A 23,041-nucleotide genomic window follows, 5' to 3' on the forward strand; every position below is an offset into this window, starting at 1 on the left:
AATGCATGTATTAAAGCACTACTAATAGTTTCTTATGTTGAGAAAACTCAAACATATTCTTCAGGTGCAATCCACATATCATAACGAACTAGAGAAATTGAATAATTTTTATGTGTTTCTTCTATTATTCAATTTCTTTAGTTTGTTATATGCGGTCTGCGCCAGAAGAATATGTTTATGTTTTCTCATCATATGAAACTATTAGTAGCACTTTAATACATGTATTGTGACCTTCAATTATATATATGTATATATATGCACACATACATCAAAGCACATGTTGGAAATATTGACATAAATACAGCTACAACAAGCTAAAATGTATACACACATGCAAAAAAAAAAATATATATATATACTCATACACACACCTAAGTAAGAATATATGTGAATAGACACACAAATACACATACATGAGCATAAGAAAGAAAATATAAATATCCAGACATACACATCTAAACAGCAATATATACATTAAAAATAATAAACATATATATATATATATATATGGTAAATATAAATAATGGCATTGACAGAAAAACATACATAAAATATATATACATAGATCCCTCCATCCATATGCTTGCTTCTGTGTGTGAGAGAGAGAGATGTTTAACGCTCATATGAATGTACAAGTTAACACATGTTTATGTGTACTTATATAAGATAGATAGATAGATATACCTTTTAGTATTAATGCATATATCTTTGTATGAAGATTTACAAATTCGCCTGAAGAGAAGTTCTATGTCAAAGCACATATGGAGATTGGGTGACTGTATGTATATATGAATAAAGTTTAAATGAAAACAAGCAAAGAGAAGCGTGGCCAGTAGAATGTATTTGAACAATATAGACAAATACAGACATGTCAAATACCATACAACATAAGTTCCTGATACATTGAATTTATCTTGACTGCCTGAGGATGTATCATAATTACCAAATGGCAATTAAGACCAACTCTATTTGAGATGGGGAAATGATCCCAGGATTCAAAAAGTCTCCAATGTTGACATGCCACTAGGGAAACAGGACAGGCTTATTGTCTGGGGATAAGAGGACAGCCATGGATATGTGTTTCTGACTCAATAGCCATCATCGTCAAGATAATTGTGTGACATTATTACAAAAAGGAGAACAACACATTCCTGGCCGAGGCAGTTTGCATAATTCAAACAAATTGAGCTGAGGGAAACAATTCAAAGCAACCAGTGGTATATAGTTGAACAGACAAATACAGGTATATCAAATATCATATAACATAAATACATCTGGCCTAGTTGGGGGCATAGCAACTCTTTGGTGCTGGTACAAAAAAAAAATGCACTGTTGGTGTTAGGAAGGGCATCCAGTCATAGAAATCATAAACCATACCAAAACAGAGACATTCAAGCAAAATAGGATCTTCCAACTGATCGAGGAGGGATGTAACACCAGTTAGAAAGAAGGAACTGATTTAGATCTTGATGAACCTCAACAACCCATGCCAGCATGGACAATGGACATGAAATCATGTCTTGCTACTACACACCATTACGAATCTTACACACACCACATTAGTCCTCTATATACACGGTCCATAATTCACTATCATACACCATCGTACATCTTAACACCATGTGTAAATTAAAAATAAAAGAGGACCCCTTCCCTCATGAATGACCATGGGATTGCACCTAGAAAGTTCTCCTCCGAGGCACAAATCTAGGCAAGGTTGTTTATGGAAGACTAGTAGTTGGCTGTGCATACCAGCCTCCCCTTTCCACACCACCGATGTTATCCAAAGGAAAGGCAAAGGTTGATACAGCGTGGCACCAGTGACGTCACAACTCATTTCTACAGCTGAGTGAACTGGAACAACGTGAAATAAAGTGTCTTGCTCAAAAACACAACATGCAGCCCGGTCCGGGAATTGAACTCACAACCTCACGATCATAAGCTCGACCCCTGAGCCATGCACCTTTATAGCTAGCATGTCAACAAACACACACATACCTTTAAAGTTAGTCCCCCCTCTCTCTCTCACACACACACACCACACAAACTATTGTTGACTGGAGATGCAACTGGTGTGGCTACCATACGGTAAACTCATTTGAATGTAGCCAGGGGCAAGGTGCTAGTGTTAATAAGGGCAATGGATTTAAAGGTTTCCTTTTCAAAACCAGTACAGTCCATATCTGGTTGGCTTGTGGTTGGGATAGAAAACATTTGCCCAAGGTGCAGCACAGTGAGACAACCTAGAGCCATGCAATGTCAAAGCAAACTTTTTAATTACACAGCCATGTCTGTATCTAACGAACACCTCAAATGGTTACAGTTTCATTAACCAGTGAAATATACTGGATATGTTTGGTGTAATATTGATCCCTGAAAAACAATCTGGAACCTTGTAAAAAAAAAATAATTAAAAAAAAAAAAAAAAAACTTACAGAAAATATCGATTTCAAATTTTGGCCCAAGCTCAACAATTTTTTTGTGGGGGGAGGCATGTTGATAACATTGACCCCAGTGCCCAACCGGTACTTATTTTATCGACCCCGAAAGGATGAAAGGTGAAGCAGACCTTGGTGGAATCTGAACTCAGAACGTGAAGACAGATGAAATGCCTCAAATGGTTTTGCCTGGCATGCTAATGATTCTGCCAGCTTGGCAATTTACTTGCAGAAGATATCAAAAATTAACTACAGTTATGTCTTATTAAGTACATCATCACAGAGAGTTGATTCTCACAGAAATGCACGATTACATACATGCACCCACTGACACATATAGGTACACATGCACAGACACACACTCACATACATTTGCACCTCCACACAAATTTAAAGAAATCATAAAACAGAAGAGAGCGAAATATTATACATTTTTACTAGAGGCTGATTATTATTACATGTGTCCATTACAATTTAAAATGATGTCAATACACAGCTCATCAGGCAATTTGGTGAAAATTTTAAAGTTTCTGTGATTAAACATTTTTAATAATATAATTTATAAAAAAAGAAAAAAAAATTGTGGGAAATTTGACTGGCAACTGTTGGTGCTGCCACCTACAGTTTCTTTTGTAGTAAGAGAGTTTACTAAGAAGTAGAAGGGTGGGTGAAGTTTCCCTTTAAGGGAAGAGAACTGCTCAGGGTGTATAATTTCTTTTTTTAGCATTATTACAAGGTTTTTTTGTCTTTCAGTCCTATGTTACAAGAATGTCTGTAGTCATGAGTTAAATATGTAAGTGTACATCTGCTTAAATGCTCTAATGGTAATTAACATGTAAATCTTTAAAAAAAAAGAATTTAGAAGTGGCCTTGTGTAAAGAAACCAATGTATGGCAGAAATCAGACCTATTTTGTATATATTACAGTTTAAATCAGGTCATTCCACAGCACAGACTATGAATACTGTGGCAGGCCACACAAAGCAGTGCTTATATTTCATATATTTCATTATCATATGAAGGCCAGAAGAGTTATTATTAAAGGAGGAGGTTGCTGATTTTATTGTAATTTATACAACATTAAAAAAAAAATTTCAAAAAAAAATCAAGAAAAAAATATATATCATTGATATGTCAAGATTTCACTAATAGAGTGTCATTATGATATCTAAGAAGGTATTTTTACTTGTGTGGGCAGCAAGAAATTAATTAATTATGATTATTCATTTGGTGTTAGGAAGGGCATCCAGCCATCGAAGCTATACCAAAGAAGATATTGGAGGTTAGCATAGTCCTCTGGTTCATCAGCTCCTGTCGAACCATTCAGCCTACGCCAGCATGGGAAACAGATGTTTGGCTATGATGTCTTATGTTTTAAAATCAATGTTATTTCTGGCATGTATAAAAAGCAGAAACATTTTATTATGTCTAAACAGTGCCAACTGATATTGGAAGTTAGGTTATTTATTTTCCAAAAGTCATAAGTGTATTGCTAAGCCCATGCCCAATCTTTCTTGCGGTGATCATGTACATTTATGTTGACTATTTCTCACCTAAATCAATTTGCTATCATGCTGATGTAATCTATATTGTTCTGGTTAAGGTCAGATGTGGGATGTGAAAGAGGCTGCATTGATAATTAGTTTCCAAAGCAATTCCCATTTCAAGGCAAACATATGTTTATGCTTGTGGGGGAGAGTGCAATTTTGCCTGATGGAAGAATATTTTTTTTTTTCAATTTTGGTGCAAACACTAAGGTGGGTTAAACCACATTACCTTTCTTTTGTATTATCTCTTGCTGAGTATCTTTATTTATCTTTTACATGTTTCAGTCAGTGGGGTGGGCCATGCTGTGGTACTGCCTTGAAGGGTTTAGTCAAACAAGTTGTCTGGTACTTATCCTATTGGTCCCTTTTGCTTGACTATTAAATTGCAGGTATGTAAACAAACCAACACCAGTTGCCAATTGGTATGTGTGGGGAACAAACGCAGATACAAAGACACACACAAATATATGACAGGCCTCCACATGGTTTCTATCTACCAAATTCACTCAGAGGGCATTGGTTGGTCCATGGTGCCATGCTGTGGGACTGAACCCAAAACCATGTGGTTGTAAAGTAAGTTTCTTAACCACACAGTCAAGCAAAGCTTATGTATGTTTATGATATATAAAAGTTTCTATGAAACAGATGTTAGTATATTATTGGATACATAAAGGCATGGCTGTGTGGTAAGAAGCTTGCTTACCAACCACATGGCTCTGGGTTCAGTCCCACTGCGTGGATCCTTGAGCAAATGTCTTCTACTATAGCCTCGGGCCAACCAAAGCCTTGTGAGTGGATTTGGTAGATGGAAACTGAAAGAAGCCTGTCATGTATATATTTATGTGTGTGTGTGTGTGTGTGTGTCTGTGTTTGTCCCCACCACCACTGCTTGACAACCAATGTTGGTGTGTTTATGTCCCAGAAACTTAGTGGTTCGGTAAAGTACTAGGCTTACAAAGAACAACTCCTGGGGTTGATTTCTTTGACTAAAGGCAGTACTCCAGCATGGCCGCAGTCAAATGACTGAAACGCGTAAAAGAGTATCCTACTCAGTTAAACAAGGTTTTTGTCCTAACAAACAGCTGGGATTCTTTAACCTAAATTAGTTTAAAGAACAAATATTCTGTGGTTGGAAATATAATTTTTGCATTGAATCGGTTAAATGAATGGTTGAAATTATTTTTCTCTAAAGGTCTAACAATAAAATTTAAGAAATTAATTAATTTGAGGTTGTTACTTATGTCATTATAAATAACAAATCTTTGCAAAGGTTGATCAGCTCCCTCTGGAGTTTACCAGCTTGTTGCCAGTTGATAGTTTTGGAGATAAACAAGGCAAAGAATTTATCCATTTGGATATCTATTTTTTATATTTCTGCACCATACAGTACTAAAATGATGCCACCAACTCAATATATATTTCTTTATTTTTGCAGATAAAACCATCATCTCTATAAACTCTACCAATGATGAAGTGGAATTTATTATTTATTAAATCTAAATTTATAAGTCATTCAGAGTTAAGATTTCTGTTAAATGTTTGTGGCTTAAAACTTTGGCTGTATGTTTATTAAGCAGTACATTGTGGTTAGAGAAGAGAATAATCAAATTAGTTATCTACGCAGTCAATTTTGCATCTAATACAAGTCAGAAGGAAGTTGATTGCATTGGTATGATGGCAAATCAATTTACAATGAGATATAATTGACATAAATATACATTTAGAAAAAAATATTCCAGGAGGTGACAAGTTCAGAAGAAAGCTATGTCTAGCCACTTTCTGACAAAATATGTTTCGTTGGACTAATGATTACAGATTAGAAATATCTTTTTCAAAAAACCCAAAGAATATGTTCCGGTGTGATGTGCTATTTGCCTGTCTCTCTCTCTGCCTCACTCTTTCTCTCTCCCCCTCTCTCTCTTCAATTCCTACACGACCCTAACTCTATATAAACCAAAATAAATAGCTATTGGCCATAGAAATCCACAATATTCTGAGGAGTCCGCAATATAAATTTACATATGTTAGCCAGAAAAATCTGCAATGTACTGAGGATGTGATAGGTGAACCGCAATATGGTGAGTGATTACTGTATAAAATAGGTTTAATTTCCTTCTTTTCCATAAAGGTTTCTTTGTATAACATTCTTTCTTAGATTTACATATTAATTACACATCAAACATATGCACACACCCATGATTCCTGACTAACAGCAACCATAAAAAAAAAAACCTCAACTCAAAAAGTAATTTTATCAGAATATAATATACAAAGATACAAACATTACCTGATGAGCCTTGTGTGGGCAAAACTTCAAGTTATAATATGAACAGATAATATCTGGCTTTTAATAAATAAAAAAATGCATACCAATATGTTCTTTAGAAGCTAATGATTCACTGGTACTACTCAGAGTTTCTTGCAGTGTACGATCTTATAGGTGACAAAGGATTACACACAGCTTTTTGTTGCCTGATCGAATGCACATAATAAGCAACTCTGAATAGTAACTAAATAAATCAACATAAAACTGAATAAAAAATATACTCTACTACATGCATTGAGTACTCTTTTCTCTGTCTGTACATCCAAATAGATTCTTGAAAGTTTGCCTGAAAAATTGCTGAGTATTAAACTGGAGTAGTGGACAGATCCTAAAAATTACACACACACACACAAAGGCAGGCAGGCACACATACACACACACACATGTGCGCATACAGGCACATACACAGGTATACACACAGGTACATACTCATGTATAAAGGTGTTTAAATATAAATATGTATATGTTCAGTTACAAATGTTTGAACGTGTGTGTGTGTGTGTGTGTGTGTGTGTGTGTGTGTGTGTGTGTGTGTGTGTGTGTGTGTGTGTACAGACTAAAGTGGAATGTAAAGTATGATGATGATGATATATACCAGTGATATTTGCAGAATAGAGAGGTCACGAGGGAGTCGGGGGGCGAAATATTAATAAATGATAAATTGTAGATAATTTATATAAACAACAATGAAGATAAGAGCAGCAGCAACAACAACAACAACAGCATCAGTAAATAACAGCAGCAGCAACAACAACAAGCAAAAAGCAGTGACAACAACGAAAGCAGAAGCAACAACAACAACAACAACACGAAGATACATTGCCAACAAGAACGAAAGTAATGACACCAATGATGACAACGGCAAATGAGACAACATCGAAAACAAAAACAAAAAAAAGCAACATTGACAAGAAGAAGAAGAAGAACAACAACAACAGCAAGGTAGATGGCGCCACCAGCAGCAGCAGCAGACGACAATAACAACAAAATGGAGTTGGAAAGCAGAAGCTTGTAGCGTGAGTGGAGGAAGAGGTATAGGCCGTAAGAGGTGTTGGAAAAGGGAGAGCTGTCGGGAGTTGTTATTATTATTATTATTATTATTATTATTATAATTATTTCTTTCTCTTTTTTTTTTTTTTTTTTTTTTGGTTGGTGAAGGGATCGATCGATTGATTGACCGACTGACTGGCTGGCTGGCTGGCTAACCGACTGACTGACCGACCAATCGATCGATCAACTGCCTGACTGCGGCTCCCTGGACATCGCTCTTCGGCAGCACTCACCTGCAATATAAAATGTATGTTCTCGATCCGGGTGGGTTGAGTAGGGTCAAAATGATAACTGTCAGTTTTAAGATGCCAAATCGTCCATGTGATCTAAAGACAAGTTAATGGAAGACAAAAAAAAATAATAATAGATGTAAAAAAATTTTTTTTTCTTCTTGTTGGAAAAAAAAAAAAAAATTGTGTGCATATATATGTATATATGTGTGTGTGTGGACATATACATACACACACGTGCTATGTGAAAAGATATATATATATATATATATATATATATACATACACATGCACATGTAAACAAATATATATATATTCACACACATATGAACAGATATATATGTGTGTGCGTACATACATGTGTGCGAGTATATATACACACACACACGTGAACATATATAATTGTTTTATATATATATATACATACACACACACATATATATATATACCATGTTAACAGATATATTTACGGTGTCTACAAACAGACTTACTCTGAGTTACGTAAGTGTTATATTCCTGGAAATCTTGCCATAATACGGAACCTATTTTCCCACTGGCTTCCACACTATACAACATGGGTGCCAATGGATAAACTAGCCCCACATTACAAAATATTTCACATTAAATCAAGATTCCCAGGAACACAATGCTTCTGTAATGCAGAAGAGAGCCGTATTTGTGCATATATATAATATATAATATATATATACATACACACGCACCATGTAAACTGAATTAGGAAATGTAAATATAATAGTCACTAAAATTAGTAGGACCGTTGGTGGTAGTAGTTTAGTGTGCAGAGACAGTAATTAGATTGGAAGAAAAAAATACAATAAAAGAAGACCAAATAAAAAGAAAAACCCAAAAGATCTGTAATGATGGTCTGAGACAGGATGGAGTGGAGATGGGCTGTGGCACTTAGAGTTTAGATGGAAGTGGATTCCTTCCATCTTCACCTAAAGAACAATAAAGACTCCTACACCAACGAAAGAATCCTTAAAATAGACAATGAGTCCATAATTTTTTACACTTATTCTTCTTAATGTTTCCATTTTCTTTTTTTACTTATATAACAAATCCACAATAACATAAGGGTGGTGGTGATGGTGGTGGTAGTCGGCATTAGTTAGAGGCAATACAATAAAGTTTAAAAAAAAAAGAGAAAGGGTGTAAAAAAAGAGACTCCTTTCTCAAATTCCCAACATTCTTCTGAAAAATGCTGTATTTCAGATGGTTTTACTGAAGGAGGAAATATCTAATATTTTGGAGCAGGTTCCCTCCTTAGAGAAGGAGCTTTTAAACTAATAATAATAATAGCAAATTTATTGCATACAGTGCTCAGGTGCACTACAGCTCATCAGGAAAAGTATCCAAAACTGCAGGAACTGTATATAGAATAATGTACAGGAAGTGAATAGGGAATGAGTTGTTTACAAAAAAAAAAAAAAGAAAAAAAAAAGAAAGAAAAAAAAAAAGAAAGAAAAAAAAGGGCAGGAGAGCATCAGGTGTACTGCTGGTGAATTTCAGGAAACCAGGAAGATGTAGTGTCCTGACAGCAGCTAACAACTGATGTGGGTAGTTTATTCCAAGCTTCAGCAACTCTGAGCATGAAAAAATGTTTCCTAAAGCCATGTGTGCTGTGCTGTTTTTTGATTTTGTAAGCAAGGAGTCAATGCTATCTCTTCTGAATAAAATAGAGTATCTGTAGCAACATCCCCAAGATAATCTGGTGTAAACTGGATGGATAAGATAGTTGTCTAGCTGATATAACATTCCCCTGATGATCTGGCGCAACCTAGATACATTAGGGAACGTTCCATCAACTTGCATTGTATGCATTCCTGTTTTTGTCACCTGAAGAATTGCACACTAAGAAACTTTAAATAATAATAGTGAATCATTAGCTTCTAAAGAATGTGTGCGTGTGTGTGTGTGTGTGTATTTTTTTTATTTGTTAAAAGCTCAAAATTGTCTGTTCATATTACTACTTGAAGTTTTGCTGACACATGGCTCATCAGGTAATGTGAGGTAAAGTCTATGATCAATAACCGGTGGTCTATCCGAAACAGCATTCTCCAGATAATCTCTTGCTACCTGGATAGATAAGATAGCAGTCCATTTAAAGTAATGATCCCCAGATGATCCGATGCTATCTGGATAGATAAGATGGCAGTCCATCAGTTGTAACATCCCCCACTCTGATGATCGAGTGGTAATTGTTCCAACAGCTGTGGGACATTGAGCAGCCTACATTAATACACCAATGATTGCAGGCCTGTTGGTGGCAGTCCAGTATCAACCCTACTTCCACAAGCACATCATCATCATCATCTTAGCTTCTGTTTTTCTAAGCCATTTCTCTCATTCCAGCTTCATCTTGTTTACCAGACCCAATTCCCTCAGATACAACTGTTTACTACTCCCACACACCACCCCATCTTTGGTATTCCTCTGCTGCAGTTATTCAGCTCACAGCAATTATATAATTAATTAATTGAATGATGAAATTAGGATGGTAGAGCTAATCCTTTGCCCAGTTTAATATCACCACTTGGCATATGAATGCCTTTAACAGAGGAGCATGGGGTCAGCTTGTGACAAGGAGTAGAGGTGGTGGAAGAGAATAGGATGAGGAAGAAGGGAGGAGAGAAAGAGAGGAGATGGAGAGCTGACTACTACCACCATTGGACAGTTTAAAATCTACAGGATAGTGAGAAATGTAAGGCAAAAAAAAAAAAAAAAGGTAGAATGGCTATTAAAATAGACATTACACCACATGGCATACTGTGCAGTGTTTTGTGTGTATCTATTGTTGTGGTGGTTGCAATTTAGCCCTAGGTCAACCCTGATTGAGAGACCTATGATCAAAAGTGTTCCAACAGTGACCATCTCACCTTTTTGTATATCAAGGCCTACATCATCTACATAGTTCTTCCACATTTAAGACAGGAGGGTGTAATTGGAGTGAAATTTACCAGCTATTTCTAGCAAGTCAAACTACCAAATAAAGAAGACCTGTCACACAGTACCCTAAACATAGCGTTGCTGTGAGATTGAGGTTAAGCGAATCATCAAAACAATATGAGTGAGGGCTAAATTATCTCAAGGGAGTATTCAACCTCATGGTAAGACACCCAGGAGGGCCTCACATATGTGATATAGAGAAGTGGTTGGTAAGCAAGCTACTTACCACACAGCCACTCCTACACTTGGATTGCCCAATGCCTTCTTAGTGGAATTTGGCAGAGAGAAATTGTGTGGAAGATCCTCACTGATTGGTTGGTTAATATCCCTACCGTGGGTCAAATGCAATCATTTGAATCAGGTCCCCTTGGATTATGTTTCTCAAGAAGGGGATCCTCTAAAAACAGTGAAAGGCACAGCACTTCCTACAGGGACTAGACTATCTTTTAGCTTTTGCTGGTTTCAGTCAGTAGACTGTGGTCATGCTGGGGCACCACAGTGAATCATTAGTCAAATAAAATGACCCCAGTGCTTATTTTTAAAGTCTGGCACTTATTCTATCAGTCTCTTTTGCCAAACTGCTAAATTATGGGGATGTAAACACACCAACACTGGTTATCAAGCAGTGGTGTGGGGCAAACACAGACACAAAAGTACACACACATCTTACTTCTTCATTGCCCACAAGGGGTTAAACATAGAGGGGACAAACCAGGACAGACAAAGGGATTAAGTCGATTACATCGATCCCAGTGTGTAACTGGTACTTAATTCATTGACCCCGAAAGGATGAAAGGTAAAGTTGACCTTGGTGGAATTTGAACTCAGAACGTAACGGCAGACAAAATACCGCTAAGCATTTCGCCTGGCGTGTTAACGTTTCTGCCAGCTCGCCACACATATCTATCTACATATATACACAGAGAGAAATGATGGACTTTTTCAGTTTCTGTCTTCCAAATCCAATCACAAGGCTTTGGTCAGCCCAAAGCTATAGAAAACATTTGCCCAGAGTGCCATGCAGTGGGACTGAACTAGGAACCATCTAGTTGGGAAGCAAACTTTTTATCACACAGCCACACCAGTATACACATACACACACAATACAAAAAAAAAAAAGAAAAACTCATCACAATAGTTCCTGATCACAGGCTTCTCATTAACTTGCCAGCAACACCTAATTATGATTATCTTATAACAGATCACTGTCACAGGCTGTATAGTGAGGTACAATTAAACTCAATCCAGTTTTGCTAAATTGTCACCACGCTTCATAGATACAACAGCATGGTGTAAAGGTGTTCCCCTACGCAAATCACTGAATACACAACTCAGCTATAATGGTGGACCTAATGGAACCCTAAGGGACTCAATACAGTTTAGTTACTAGTCATGTTATTTTGGATTTTAAGCTTATCACAGTAATACTTTGTATGTAATACATACACACATGATATGCATACATAACATAAGCTTATTCTGTGCACATACATATCAATCGCTGGTGAGGACACTGTATTTCACTATTCAACCATAATATACTGCTACGTGTATTAAAAGCTTATGAGTCAATATTGTGTCCCACCTGTGTTAGCAGTGCAATTCAGTCATTTTTTCAAGTTATCTATTTTACTCTTTTACTTGTTTCAGTCATTTGACTGTGGCCATGCTAGAGCACCGCCTTTAGTTGAGCTAATCGACCCCAGCACTTATTCTTCGTAAGCCTAGTACTTATTCTATCGGTCTCTTTTGCTGAACCGCTAATGTTACGGGGACGTAAACACACCACCATCGGTTGTCAAGCGATGTTGGGGGGACAAACACTGACACACCAACACATATATATATACGACGGGCTTCTTTCAGTTTCCTTCTACCAAATCCACTCACAAGGTTCTGGTCGGCCCGAGGCTATAGTAGAAGACACTTGCCCAAGGTGCTACGCAGTGGGACTGAACCCAGAACCATGTGGTTGGTAAGCAAGCCACCTACCACACAGCCACTCCTGCGCCTATATCTCTACAGATTTTCCAAAGAAATTAGAGCCAGTATTTAATGTTATGTTTCATATACAAATATGTCTATGCAAACAATATGACAGAAAAATAGCTAATGGCTGTATATGCTGGTTCTAATTTCTACAGAAAATCTGTGGAGGTAACTTTAAGATAGCAGTTTATTTAAAGTAATGATCCCTAGATGATCCGATGCTATCTGGATAGAAAAGATGGCAGTCCATCAGTGGTGACATCCTCCACTTTGATGATCGAGTGGTAATTGTTCCAACAACTGTGGGACATTGAATAGCCTATGTTAATACACAAATGATTGCAGGCCTGTGGGTGGCAGTCTAGTATCGAAAATCTGTAGAGGTAACTTTAAAAAGTCATATACATACATACATATATATATATATATATATATATATATATATATATATATATATATATATATCAGGTCATTCCATAAGTTATGTCTGAATAGTGTTCTGTGTCCTCTATAATGATTAGGAGTAAAGATTGTTTGCCAAAATAGCATGGCAGTCCTGGTTTAGGATGAATATTGCTGCAATTTAGCCCCAGGAGACATCGTCTCCAGCTGGCAATACTATGATGTGTCCTCATATTTTTGAACAAGGGAATCTAGCACCTCCACTTGAAAATATAAGGACACAGACTGTGTCATATAGCCAGCTGGAGACGATGTCTCTTGGGGCTAAATTACAGCAACATTCGTCCTAAACCAGGACTGCCATGTTATGTTGGTAAAAATCTTTACTCCAAAGTACTGTTGCTGAATATCTCTCGTGAGATTTAATAGTAATTTTCTATAATGATTAGTTTAATAAATAATAGTCAATACCAGTCATTAGACGTGGGAGAGGAGACTCCAACATGGAATATGTCACATTTATGCTTGGTGTGGGAGTTTTTCATTATTCCTGTATGTTAAACTGGAAAAGGTATCATCATTAGTAGTATACATGCCACATCAGATATAAGAAGCATAATTAGATTTCAGTCTGTAGGGTACGCACACACACACTTAAGTGTAGTTTACAGGTTTAAAACCATTGGACAGTGGCCATGCTGGGGCACTGCCTTCAAAGGTTTTAGTTGACCAGATTAATTCTAGTACATATTTCAATCTGATGCTTATTCTATCAATTTATTTGTAGAAATGCTAAGTTCTGAGACATAATGAGACATGACAAACAACAACAGATTCAAACACACACACACACACACACACACACACACACACACGAAGGGCTGTACACCATATTCTGCTCACAAAGCATTTGGTTGACATGAGTCCACAGTAGAGGACACTGCACAAGTGGCTATGCAAGGGCGTCAAACCTGGAATCAATTGGTTAATAGTTTGGTCTGGAGAGAAGAAGGAACCGTTGTTAGAATCCGCCCAGGTCCTCCGAAGACCAGTAAAATCAATGCAGGTGGTGGCGTCCTCTTAATTCCATGTTGACAGCTGTAGTAAAAACATGGTTAGGGGGTTCTGGGGGGGGGGTGGTGGTGGTGGTGGAATGGCTACACTGATTGATGTAGGGGTATACAATATAAGTAAAGAGAGTGAGAGAAATGAGTGGAGAGTAAGTAGAGGAGCAGAGGCTACTGTAGTAGCAGTAGAAGTGACAAATAGGAGACAACATGCCTACGGGGACGAAAGGTTGGAGTATGTTCGTGAATGATTTCATGTCACTCAATTGTGTGGTTATTTTTTTAGCAGGGGTGATTTAGGATATTGGAATGTGTAGCAGCAGCACTGTCTTTTTTTGTGGGAGCAGTACTTCAGGCATTCCTTCAGTATTGGTTTAGAGATTGTTAATAAGAGATGACAACAGCACTCACCATCTTTTTCAGCCTAGTCTCTTATTCTATGTCATGAGGGAAGGTTGTGTAGGTGAATGACATCATGTACCAATATTGAAGGATAGCTGTACTCCACAATGAATCTCATTTGAGCTTTAAATAGTGAGAGAGAGAGAGAGAGAGAGAGAGAGAGAGAGAGAGAGAGAGAGAGAGAGAGAGAGAGAGAGAGAGATCGTCTCCAGCTGGCTATACGACACGATCTGTGTTTTTATATTTTCGAACAAGGGAATCTAGCACCCCCACTCAGCTCAAAATTATAAGGACACAGACCGTGTCGTATAGCCAGCTGGAGACGATGTCTCCTGGGGCTAAATTACAGCAACATTCGTCCTAAACCAGGACTGTCATGTTATGTTGGCAAACAATCTTTACTACAAAGTACTGTTGCTGAATATCTCTCATTGTGAGATTTAAAAATAATTTTATAAATTCACTCCAGAACTTATTTTTTAAAAAAATCTCGTGCTTTATTAAACTCTTTTGCTGAACTGCCAAGTTATGGGGACATAAACAAAACCAATATATACACACGAACTTTCACACAATTTCTGTCTACCAAATTCACTCACAAGGCAGCTTGAGACTATTGTAGAAGACACTTGTCCAAGGCGCTGTGCAGTGGAGCCGAACTCAAAACTACATGGCTGCAAAGCACACCTCTTAATCTGTGCAGTGATGTCTGCACCTAACTCTGAGTAACAAAAGAGAAGATGAGAAACAAAACGAAACCCTGACAATCCTGGCAGTTCTAGTTAACTGTCCAGAGGAAACGTCAAGACAGGAATACTAAATTACTGGATAAAACTCTTTAATGAACATTAGAGAAACAGTGGCAGAGGAAGACTGGACATTTACTGACCACTCCATAACTGAGGTAAAAAGAGCACTGGGAAAGAGTGGGGAGTGAGTGAGGGAATGTAACATACTACCTGGTCTGGGAATCAAATCTATATTCTTATGATTGCAAGTACAACACCCCAACCCAGTGATTCCTAAAGTGGGGCATACACCCCACCAGTTGGGCCTGGGATCCAGTTTTTTCCTTTTTTTTAAAGTGGGACCTGGAATTATAAAAATCTTTTTTTTCACAGCAAACATACTACACCTATCCTGAGCCTTGCCAAACCAATCCCTCCAGCCAAGCAGACTGCGTGAAGACTGTTTGCTCCAGTATGGCACTATTCCAATGCTCTAATGTAGATATTTCTTTAAAGAAAGTCTATAATTATGAAATATTGAAAATGAAGTTTGTTTTTTTACTCCAACCACCGGTGAGCCATACATTTTTCTGGAAAGTTAAACTGGTCCTGGGGGAAATAGATTGGGAAGCATAGCCCTAACTGCTAGCTCAGATACCCACACTGAGGAAAGATTAGATCAAGTTATTTAGTGGTGGATCTGAGAAAGAGAGGACGACAGACAGGTGTCTTTTGAGTGGGAGTTTGAGCTAGAGAGAGAGGGGGGAAGGGAGAGAAAGAAGGAAGAAGGGAGAGAGAGAGAGAGAGAGAGAGAGGGAAGAAGGGAGAGAGAGAGAGAGAGAGAGAGAGAGTGTGTGTGTGTGCGTTTTCTTTTTTGCGTTTGTATAACAGCCATATGATCTCTTAGGTGTGGATCTTAACTTTGTAAAAGGTTAAATCAAGGCTGTAGTATTCGTTGTGATGCAGATTGTATAAACAATATAGTGAGTTTAGTTGTGTACTGTCTACACACACAGACTGTTTCTTTCATGTATAGAGACTGTGTCTTTGTATTGAGGAAAAGCACAAGGTTTCCATGCCACCAGAGAAGATTTTCACAGACTCTGTCGATGGAGTCAGTGCCATGTTTGATGTGAAGGGTTCCACTTATCCATGGATGGCACTTATGTACAGGATGTTAAGTAAAATGTAGTCGTGCCTGTACAAGTGTGGGATAAGAAATAGCAGTAAATATGTTATTAATGAACAGAAGAGCTTGGAAGAGACTACGCTGTGTTGCACTGGAATTGCTAGAAAGTGATGGTATTTGTCCAGACTGTATGTACACTTGTTTATATTGACAATATATACACATGCTATATTTTGAATGGTTTACTTTGCTGGTGTCATCAGGTGCATATGGATTCAAACCATATTGGTAACAGGAACCTTAAGAACGAAGGATCAGAATATAATCTATCAGTACATGTACCGGTAGCCTAGAGCAGTGCTACTCAAAGTGGTGGTCTGTGGACCGGTGCCGGTCCATGGCCAGTTTCCAGAAAAGAAACATTATAAAAATGCTTATGAAATGCTAATGTAATATTGTATTATTTGTTTACAAAATAAATAGAAGATAAAAAAAAAAAAGTCAACTTTTATTATATTCATTATATATATTGTTTCTGGTATAAATTAATATTACTAAGAAATATTACTGGTCTCTGGCACATTGGGAAAAAAACCCAAAAAACTGCTGGTATGCCACTTCAGACAGTTTGAGAAGTACTGGCCTAGAGGATAGGGACATAATTACTCTTAGTTTTAAAGAAAGGTTCTAAGTTCAAACATAGCTTGAGACCATGTTGATATCCAAGAATAAGATACCTGATGACAATGCGGCATCAAACCATTTAAAATGTAATGTAAATGTATGTGAATATATTTGGATAAATAGGTGAGAACTAGATATGCTCAGTATAGAAAACATGTAATAAGGAATTGAACTGGAATTCCAAATTCTTCATCCAGGACTATCTATCTATCTATCTATATACAGGGTGTCCACAAGGTCTGGGTACATGGAGTAAATAAAATCATAACATAAACAATTAAGTATAAGAAATAATAATTTCTTAAAATGTGTGTTAATCCCAATGTACCCAGACTTTGTGGACACCCTGTAGATGCATACAACATCATCATTTAATGTCTGCCTTCCATGCTGGTATGGGTTGGACTGTACATGTATATGTATGTGTCAAACCTAAATGTGTCTATCTGCATTACTATCTCCGTATCAGCTCACTTGGTTTTCTTTTATTTATATGTAAATATATTCATATATGTAAATACATTAAAAAAATGTGTGTAAATATATTGTATATATATATAAACTGGAAAAATGAAGGTAATGGTTTGAATAATTATAACAATTCTTTGTTAAAATCTTATGTTCGTATTCAGGAATGAGAGCCACTTGACAATAATTATACAATGAACCAACTGAACAGTGATGAAGATATAAATATTGGCAAATGATAATCTTCTAAGTTGACAAGGAGTTCAGTGAGGAATTTAGCCTGCAGGTAGATGTCCATCAGAGCTTGGGTTTCACCTATTATAATTATTCAGGCCATAACAGACGAGTTTAAGACAAGTTATCCGTGAGAAATCTAGCGTACTGACAACCTAGTTCCCATAGATAGATCTGTTGAAGAATTAGAATAGATATTTCAAAGACAAGACAAGACTACTTCCATCTAGGAAGTGATCTTACTTGATATGTAGAAATAGAGTAGGTTGGAATTTGATACAGTGTACTAAATGCTAACTCTGGAAGTATAAGTTATGTAGTGGGATCATACAAAAGCTGGCTGAGAACCAGAAAAGGTAGACTTTATATGGGGCAAACAAGAAAGAGTAGTTAGCTGTAAGAGTACACATGAACTATATATGAACTACATATTACTCTCTCAAAGGGTTCTCTGGAAGTAGTTGATAGCTTCTGTTATCTAAATGACCCAATTAGCAGTGAAGATGGGTATTTTGAAAGCATACTAGCTACAGTAAGAACAGGCTGGAAAAAGTCCAAGGTTTATCACCTCTGCTGCAAACAAAGAGTCTTCTTCTGAGAGAAGGGCAGAGGGTACAATGTGTATAAAGTGTTGTGTTGTTTGGTTGAGAAACATTAGTACTGAATGAGGTGAATGTATGAAGGTTTGAAAGGAGGTGAGCATGCTCTGCTGGACGTGCAATGTTAGTGACAGTGACCAATAAGCACAAATGGGTTGAGAGAAAACTCAGCAGATGCAGATATGTGATGTGCATGGAGGGTAACCGTTGGGTTAAAGTGCCATATGATTCACATGGAAGGAGCTTGGTGAAGAAGTAGACAGAGAAAAACATGGGAAGAAGTGGTGAAAACTGATCTCAAGAGGCTGAACTTTATGAAAATGATGATTGATGACAAGTGACTGTAACAAGTGGCAAGATGTTGCACAGAGGAAGATTGTTCCAACTCATGCCAGCATAGAAAAATGGACATGAAATGATGATGTATGTTTAATATAAATAAATAACAATAATGTATGTTTCATATAGTATATTTAAAACAATAAATCACTGAGTTTAATTACCCAGTGGCACCATCTGCATGAAAGCAATAGTTATGTTAATAGTGTTAACATATTTAATGTAGTGAACATTAAAATTATTTTATCAAGTACAGTTTAATGTAAGTTTCACTGAGGAGGTCTATTAAGACTGAAACATGTCATGAGTTATCTCTTGTGTTTAGCATTGTGGTGGTGATGGTGGGTGTAATAGGGTATGGACATAAATTCTTGAAATTTAAAAGGAAATGAAATAATAAAAATAATGATAATTAAAAAAATCTAACAATGATTTCTTAGTGCAAGATTAGAAATTTATGGGCAGTTGGCTCTTGCCTGCTGATCTAATCCCAGTATATAACTGGTATGCATTTCACAATCATTGAGGCATGAAAGGAAATACTGATCAATTGTTTATATTTTGTAACAAAAGAACAAGACCAGTGCAGGTTTTCTCCACAAAAATTGTCTTAAGAAAAACCCCACCTTAGATCCTGTATGCAAAGTTGGACCCCCCATGAACTAATTTTGTGTTTAACGCTTATTACTATAAGCTCATATTGATCCAGATGGTTTTTTTCTACTGAGCTTGACTCCATAACAATAACATTTACTTAAACATCATCATCACCATTAATTATTATTATTATTATTGAGTGAGAGAGCAGTGCATGCCATCAAAGTGACACTGGGGTAAAATATACAGAGCCCAGTATACCCATCATGACTACCCATCTGATAAGGGTACATCAGGCACATGCATCACAACCATATGTGCATAACATGGTGATCTCATATCAAGATAAACAGCACATGACCTTGCAGGTGGGGCCCAGTTAGAATTTTCTTCAGCTCAAGTAGCCCATCCTACTCAAAAGGTCCCTGAATAAGGGTTGTTTAAGGTCAAACAACTGACAGGCAAATCTGTGGTATTGAGCAGAATATTTGCTGTCACCCATCTTATTATTTGTACTTTACTTGTGTAATGTGCTGCTAGATTGCTTTAATGCCGTGGTTCTCAACCCTTCTTTTTTACCTATGGACCCTTTTGATTACTATTTTACAAGAGGGGGGGGGGGGGGGAGACACAGGACCCTCATTAGCCATTTGATGTCTAAAAAAAAATTTTTTTTAAGTCACAATATTTTTATGCATTGTAGGAGTGGCTGTGTGGTAAGTAGCTTGCTTACCAACCACGTGGTTCTGGGTTCATTCCCACTGTGTGGAATCTTGGGCAAGTGTCTTCTACTATAGCCTCGGGCTGACCAAAGCCTTGTGAGTGGATTTGGTAGACAGAAACTGAAAGAAGCCCGTCGTATATATGTATATATATATATATATATATATGTATGTGTGTGTATATGTTTGTGTGTCTGTGTTTGTCCCCCCAACATCGCTTGACAACCGATGCTGGTGTGTTTACGTCCCCGTAACTTAGTGCTTCGGCAAAAGAGACCGATAGAATAAGTACTAGGCTTACAAAGAATAAGTCCTGGGGTCGATTTGCTCGACTAAAGGCGGTGCTCCAGCATGGCCGCAGTCAAATGACTGAAACAAGTAAAAGAGTAAGTAAAGCTAGTCTATTGTACATAAATTTTAACAAAACCTTATGCAGAACCCCCAAAGGTCACATGAACCCTGGTCCAGGACCACTGCTTTAATGCATTAAAAACATTTTTCCATGACCAAATGCTGCCGAAATGGAGGTGCATCTAATATACCCGTGCATCTTTTAAGCCATCGAATACAATAATTTTCTGGCGAGTGAATTACTTAATTAACCCTTTAGCATTTACACCATCCACATATGGCCCACTTCTGTTTTTATGTTGAAATCAGCCAGATCCACCCTCTCACACCTACCCTGCAATGTCAAATAAAATATACAACCACATTGTTGAAATCTCAAAGCTCTGAGATAATCAATACATGACTAATTTAAAACAATGTGAATAAATAAAAGCATTACAACTGACAGTGTAATTTGAATGCTTAAAGGTTTAAATCAACCCACCAGTACCTGACAAGGACTTTTATAAAGTCCCAGGAGGTGGAGGATGAAAGGCTCGAGACTGGTGGGATTTGAACTGATTGCTAAAGGAAAAAAAGGGAAGGGAATCAAAATTACAACATCAATTCAGTGATTTTCTTCTTGTTGCCATCTAACTGCAGATGTAGTATTGACCCCTGCCCCTGAAGTATTGAAAGGCTAAGTCAGCCTTGGCGGAATTTGAACTCAGAATGTTATGATGAAATGACACTAGGCATTTTGTCTGGTATGTAAATGATTCTGTCAGATGGACATTACACAATAGCTGTAGTAGTAATAATAATAATAATAATAATAATAATAATAATAATAATAATAATAATACTAATAGTGATAATAATAATAATAATGATAATAATAATAATAATAATAATAATAATAATAATAATAATAATGACAATAATAATAATGATAATAATAATAATAATAATAATGATAATAATAATAATAATGGCTTCAAATTTTGGGGGAGAGGATGAATTGATTACATCGACCCCAGTGTTCAACTGGTAACTTATTTTATCGGCCCCGATAGGATGAAAGGTAAAGTCAACCTCGGTAGAATTTGAACTCAGAATGGAGTGACAGGTGAAATACCGCTAAACATTTCATCCAGCATGGGTAATATAATAATAATAATAATAATAATAATAATAATGATGATGATGATTTAAAATTTTTGCCACAAGGGCAGCTTGGGGGGTGGGGATTAAATCGATTACATCGACTCCAGTGTATAACTGGTACTTATTTAAGTGACCCTGAAAGGATGAAAGGCAAAATCGACCTTGGTGGAATTTGAACTCAGAACGTAGCGACAGGGTGAAATACCGCTAAGCATTTCGCTTGGCGTGCTAATGATTCTGCCAGCTCGCCGCCTTAGTAATAATAATAATAATAATAATAATAATAATAATAATAATAAAAAACAAAAACAAAACGAGCTACAAAAAAAAAAAAAAAAAAAAAAAAAATCAATAACAACAAAAAGCTTAAAAATTAAATTTTAAATCATTGCAGAAAATAAAAATAAAAATAAAATAAATAACCAGAAATAAAAATGAAATAAAATAAAATAAAAACAGCAAGCAGAAGAGAAAAAAATAAAGAACACACAACTGTAACATGATCTCCCACTGAAGCCACAGCAACATCAAAGTGTTTTATGAGATAAGCACAGTGGAAGGCACAAGCCCACAGCAAGAAAGAAGCAGTAATAGATTCGATACAGAGGAAAGATATAGTTGACTAAACTGACCCCTACCTTCCCCTTCAGCGCATAAATATTATTTTTTTTTTTTAGCAACACCAGACGAATAAAGGACAAAGGTGACCTCAGTGGGATTTGAACTCAGAAATGCAGTAGCATGCTATTCTTTTTTTTTTTAATTAACTCAATGAAAGGAAGAAAAGTCAGAGCCTGGAACCTTCTCCATGGCCTCAGAGATTGGTGCAAGGACGCTGTACTTTGAGAACCTGGCCCGAAAGCTTGCGACATAGAGGTCTCTGTTAAAGGTACAGAAAGGCGCAGGGGATGGTCATTGATTTAGTTGATCACACAAAAAACAAGAACAATGGCCTTCCACACAGGTTCTTTTGAAAGAATTTTGCTCACATGACATCGATCGATCTTAGGGTTATTACAGATGATACTCAGCTAAGATACTGCCACATGGTGAGATTGAACTCAAGACCATGCAGTTGTGAAGTGAACTCCTCCCCCAGTGCTCTACCAATTCTGCTGCCCCACAGCCCGCAATAGCAATAACAAAACAGAACAAAGTCATATATTTCGAGGAAGACAATTCCTAACGGACACAAATACTGCTAAGCATTTCGCTTGGGGTGTTAACGTTTCTGCCAGCTCACCACCTTGATAATAATAATAATTGATTTCAAATTTTGGCACAAAGCCAGCAATTTTGAGGGAGGAAATAAGTTGATGTCATCAACCCCAGCACCCAACTAGTACTTATTTCATCAACCCCAAAAGGATGGAAGGTAAAGTTGATCTCAGCAGAATTTGAACTCAAAACGTAAAGATGCCTGGCATGGTAACGATTCTGTCAGTTCACCACCTTAATAATTTTTTCACTTAGGCACAAGGAAGGCAATTTTGAGGGAGGAGGAGGAGGAGGAGCTAGTTGGTTATATCAAACCCTGATACTCAAGTACTTTATTTTATTTATCCTGGGAGGATGAAAGGCAAAGAGTTGACCTCAACAGGGTTTGAACTCAGAACATAAAGAGTTT

General features: G+C 37.0%; 1 protein-coding gene across 1 annotated transcript in view; it reads right to left on the minus strand.

The window, feature by feature from the left end:
• LOC106869704 (uncharacterized) overlaps positions 1 to 23,041 on the minus strand; it is a 163,965-nt gene that overhangs the window by 40,739 nt on the left and 100,185 nt on the right. The window contains exon 14 of the mRNA XM_089357990.1: positions 7,594 to 7,686. Coding sequence (XP_089214116.1) covers positions 7,594 to 7,686 — 93 coding nt within the window. The remainder of the gene's footprint in view (positions 1 to 7,593; positions 7,687 to 23,041) is intronic.

This window comes from Octopus bimaculoides, chromosome 9, assembly GCF_046866305.1.
Source record: "Octopus bimaculoides isolate indiv1 chromosome 9, ASM4686630v1, whole genome shotgun sequence".
NCBI classification, from domain to species: Eukaryota; Metazoa; Mollusca; class Cephalopoda; order Octopoda; family Octopodidae; genus Octopus; species Octopus bimaculoides.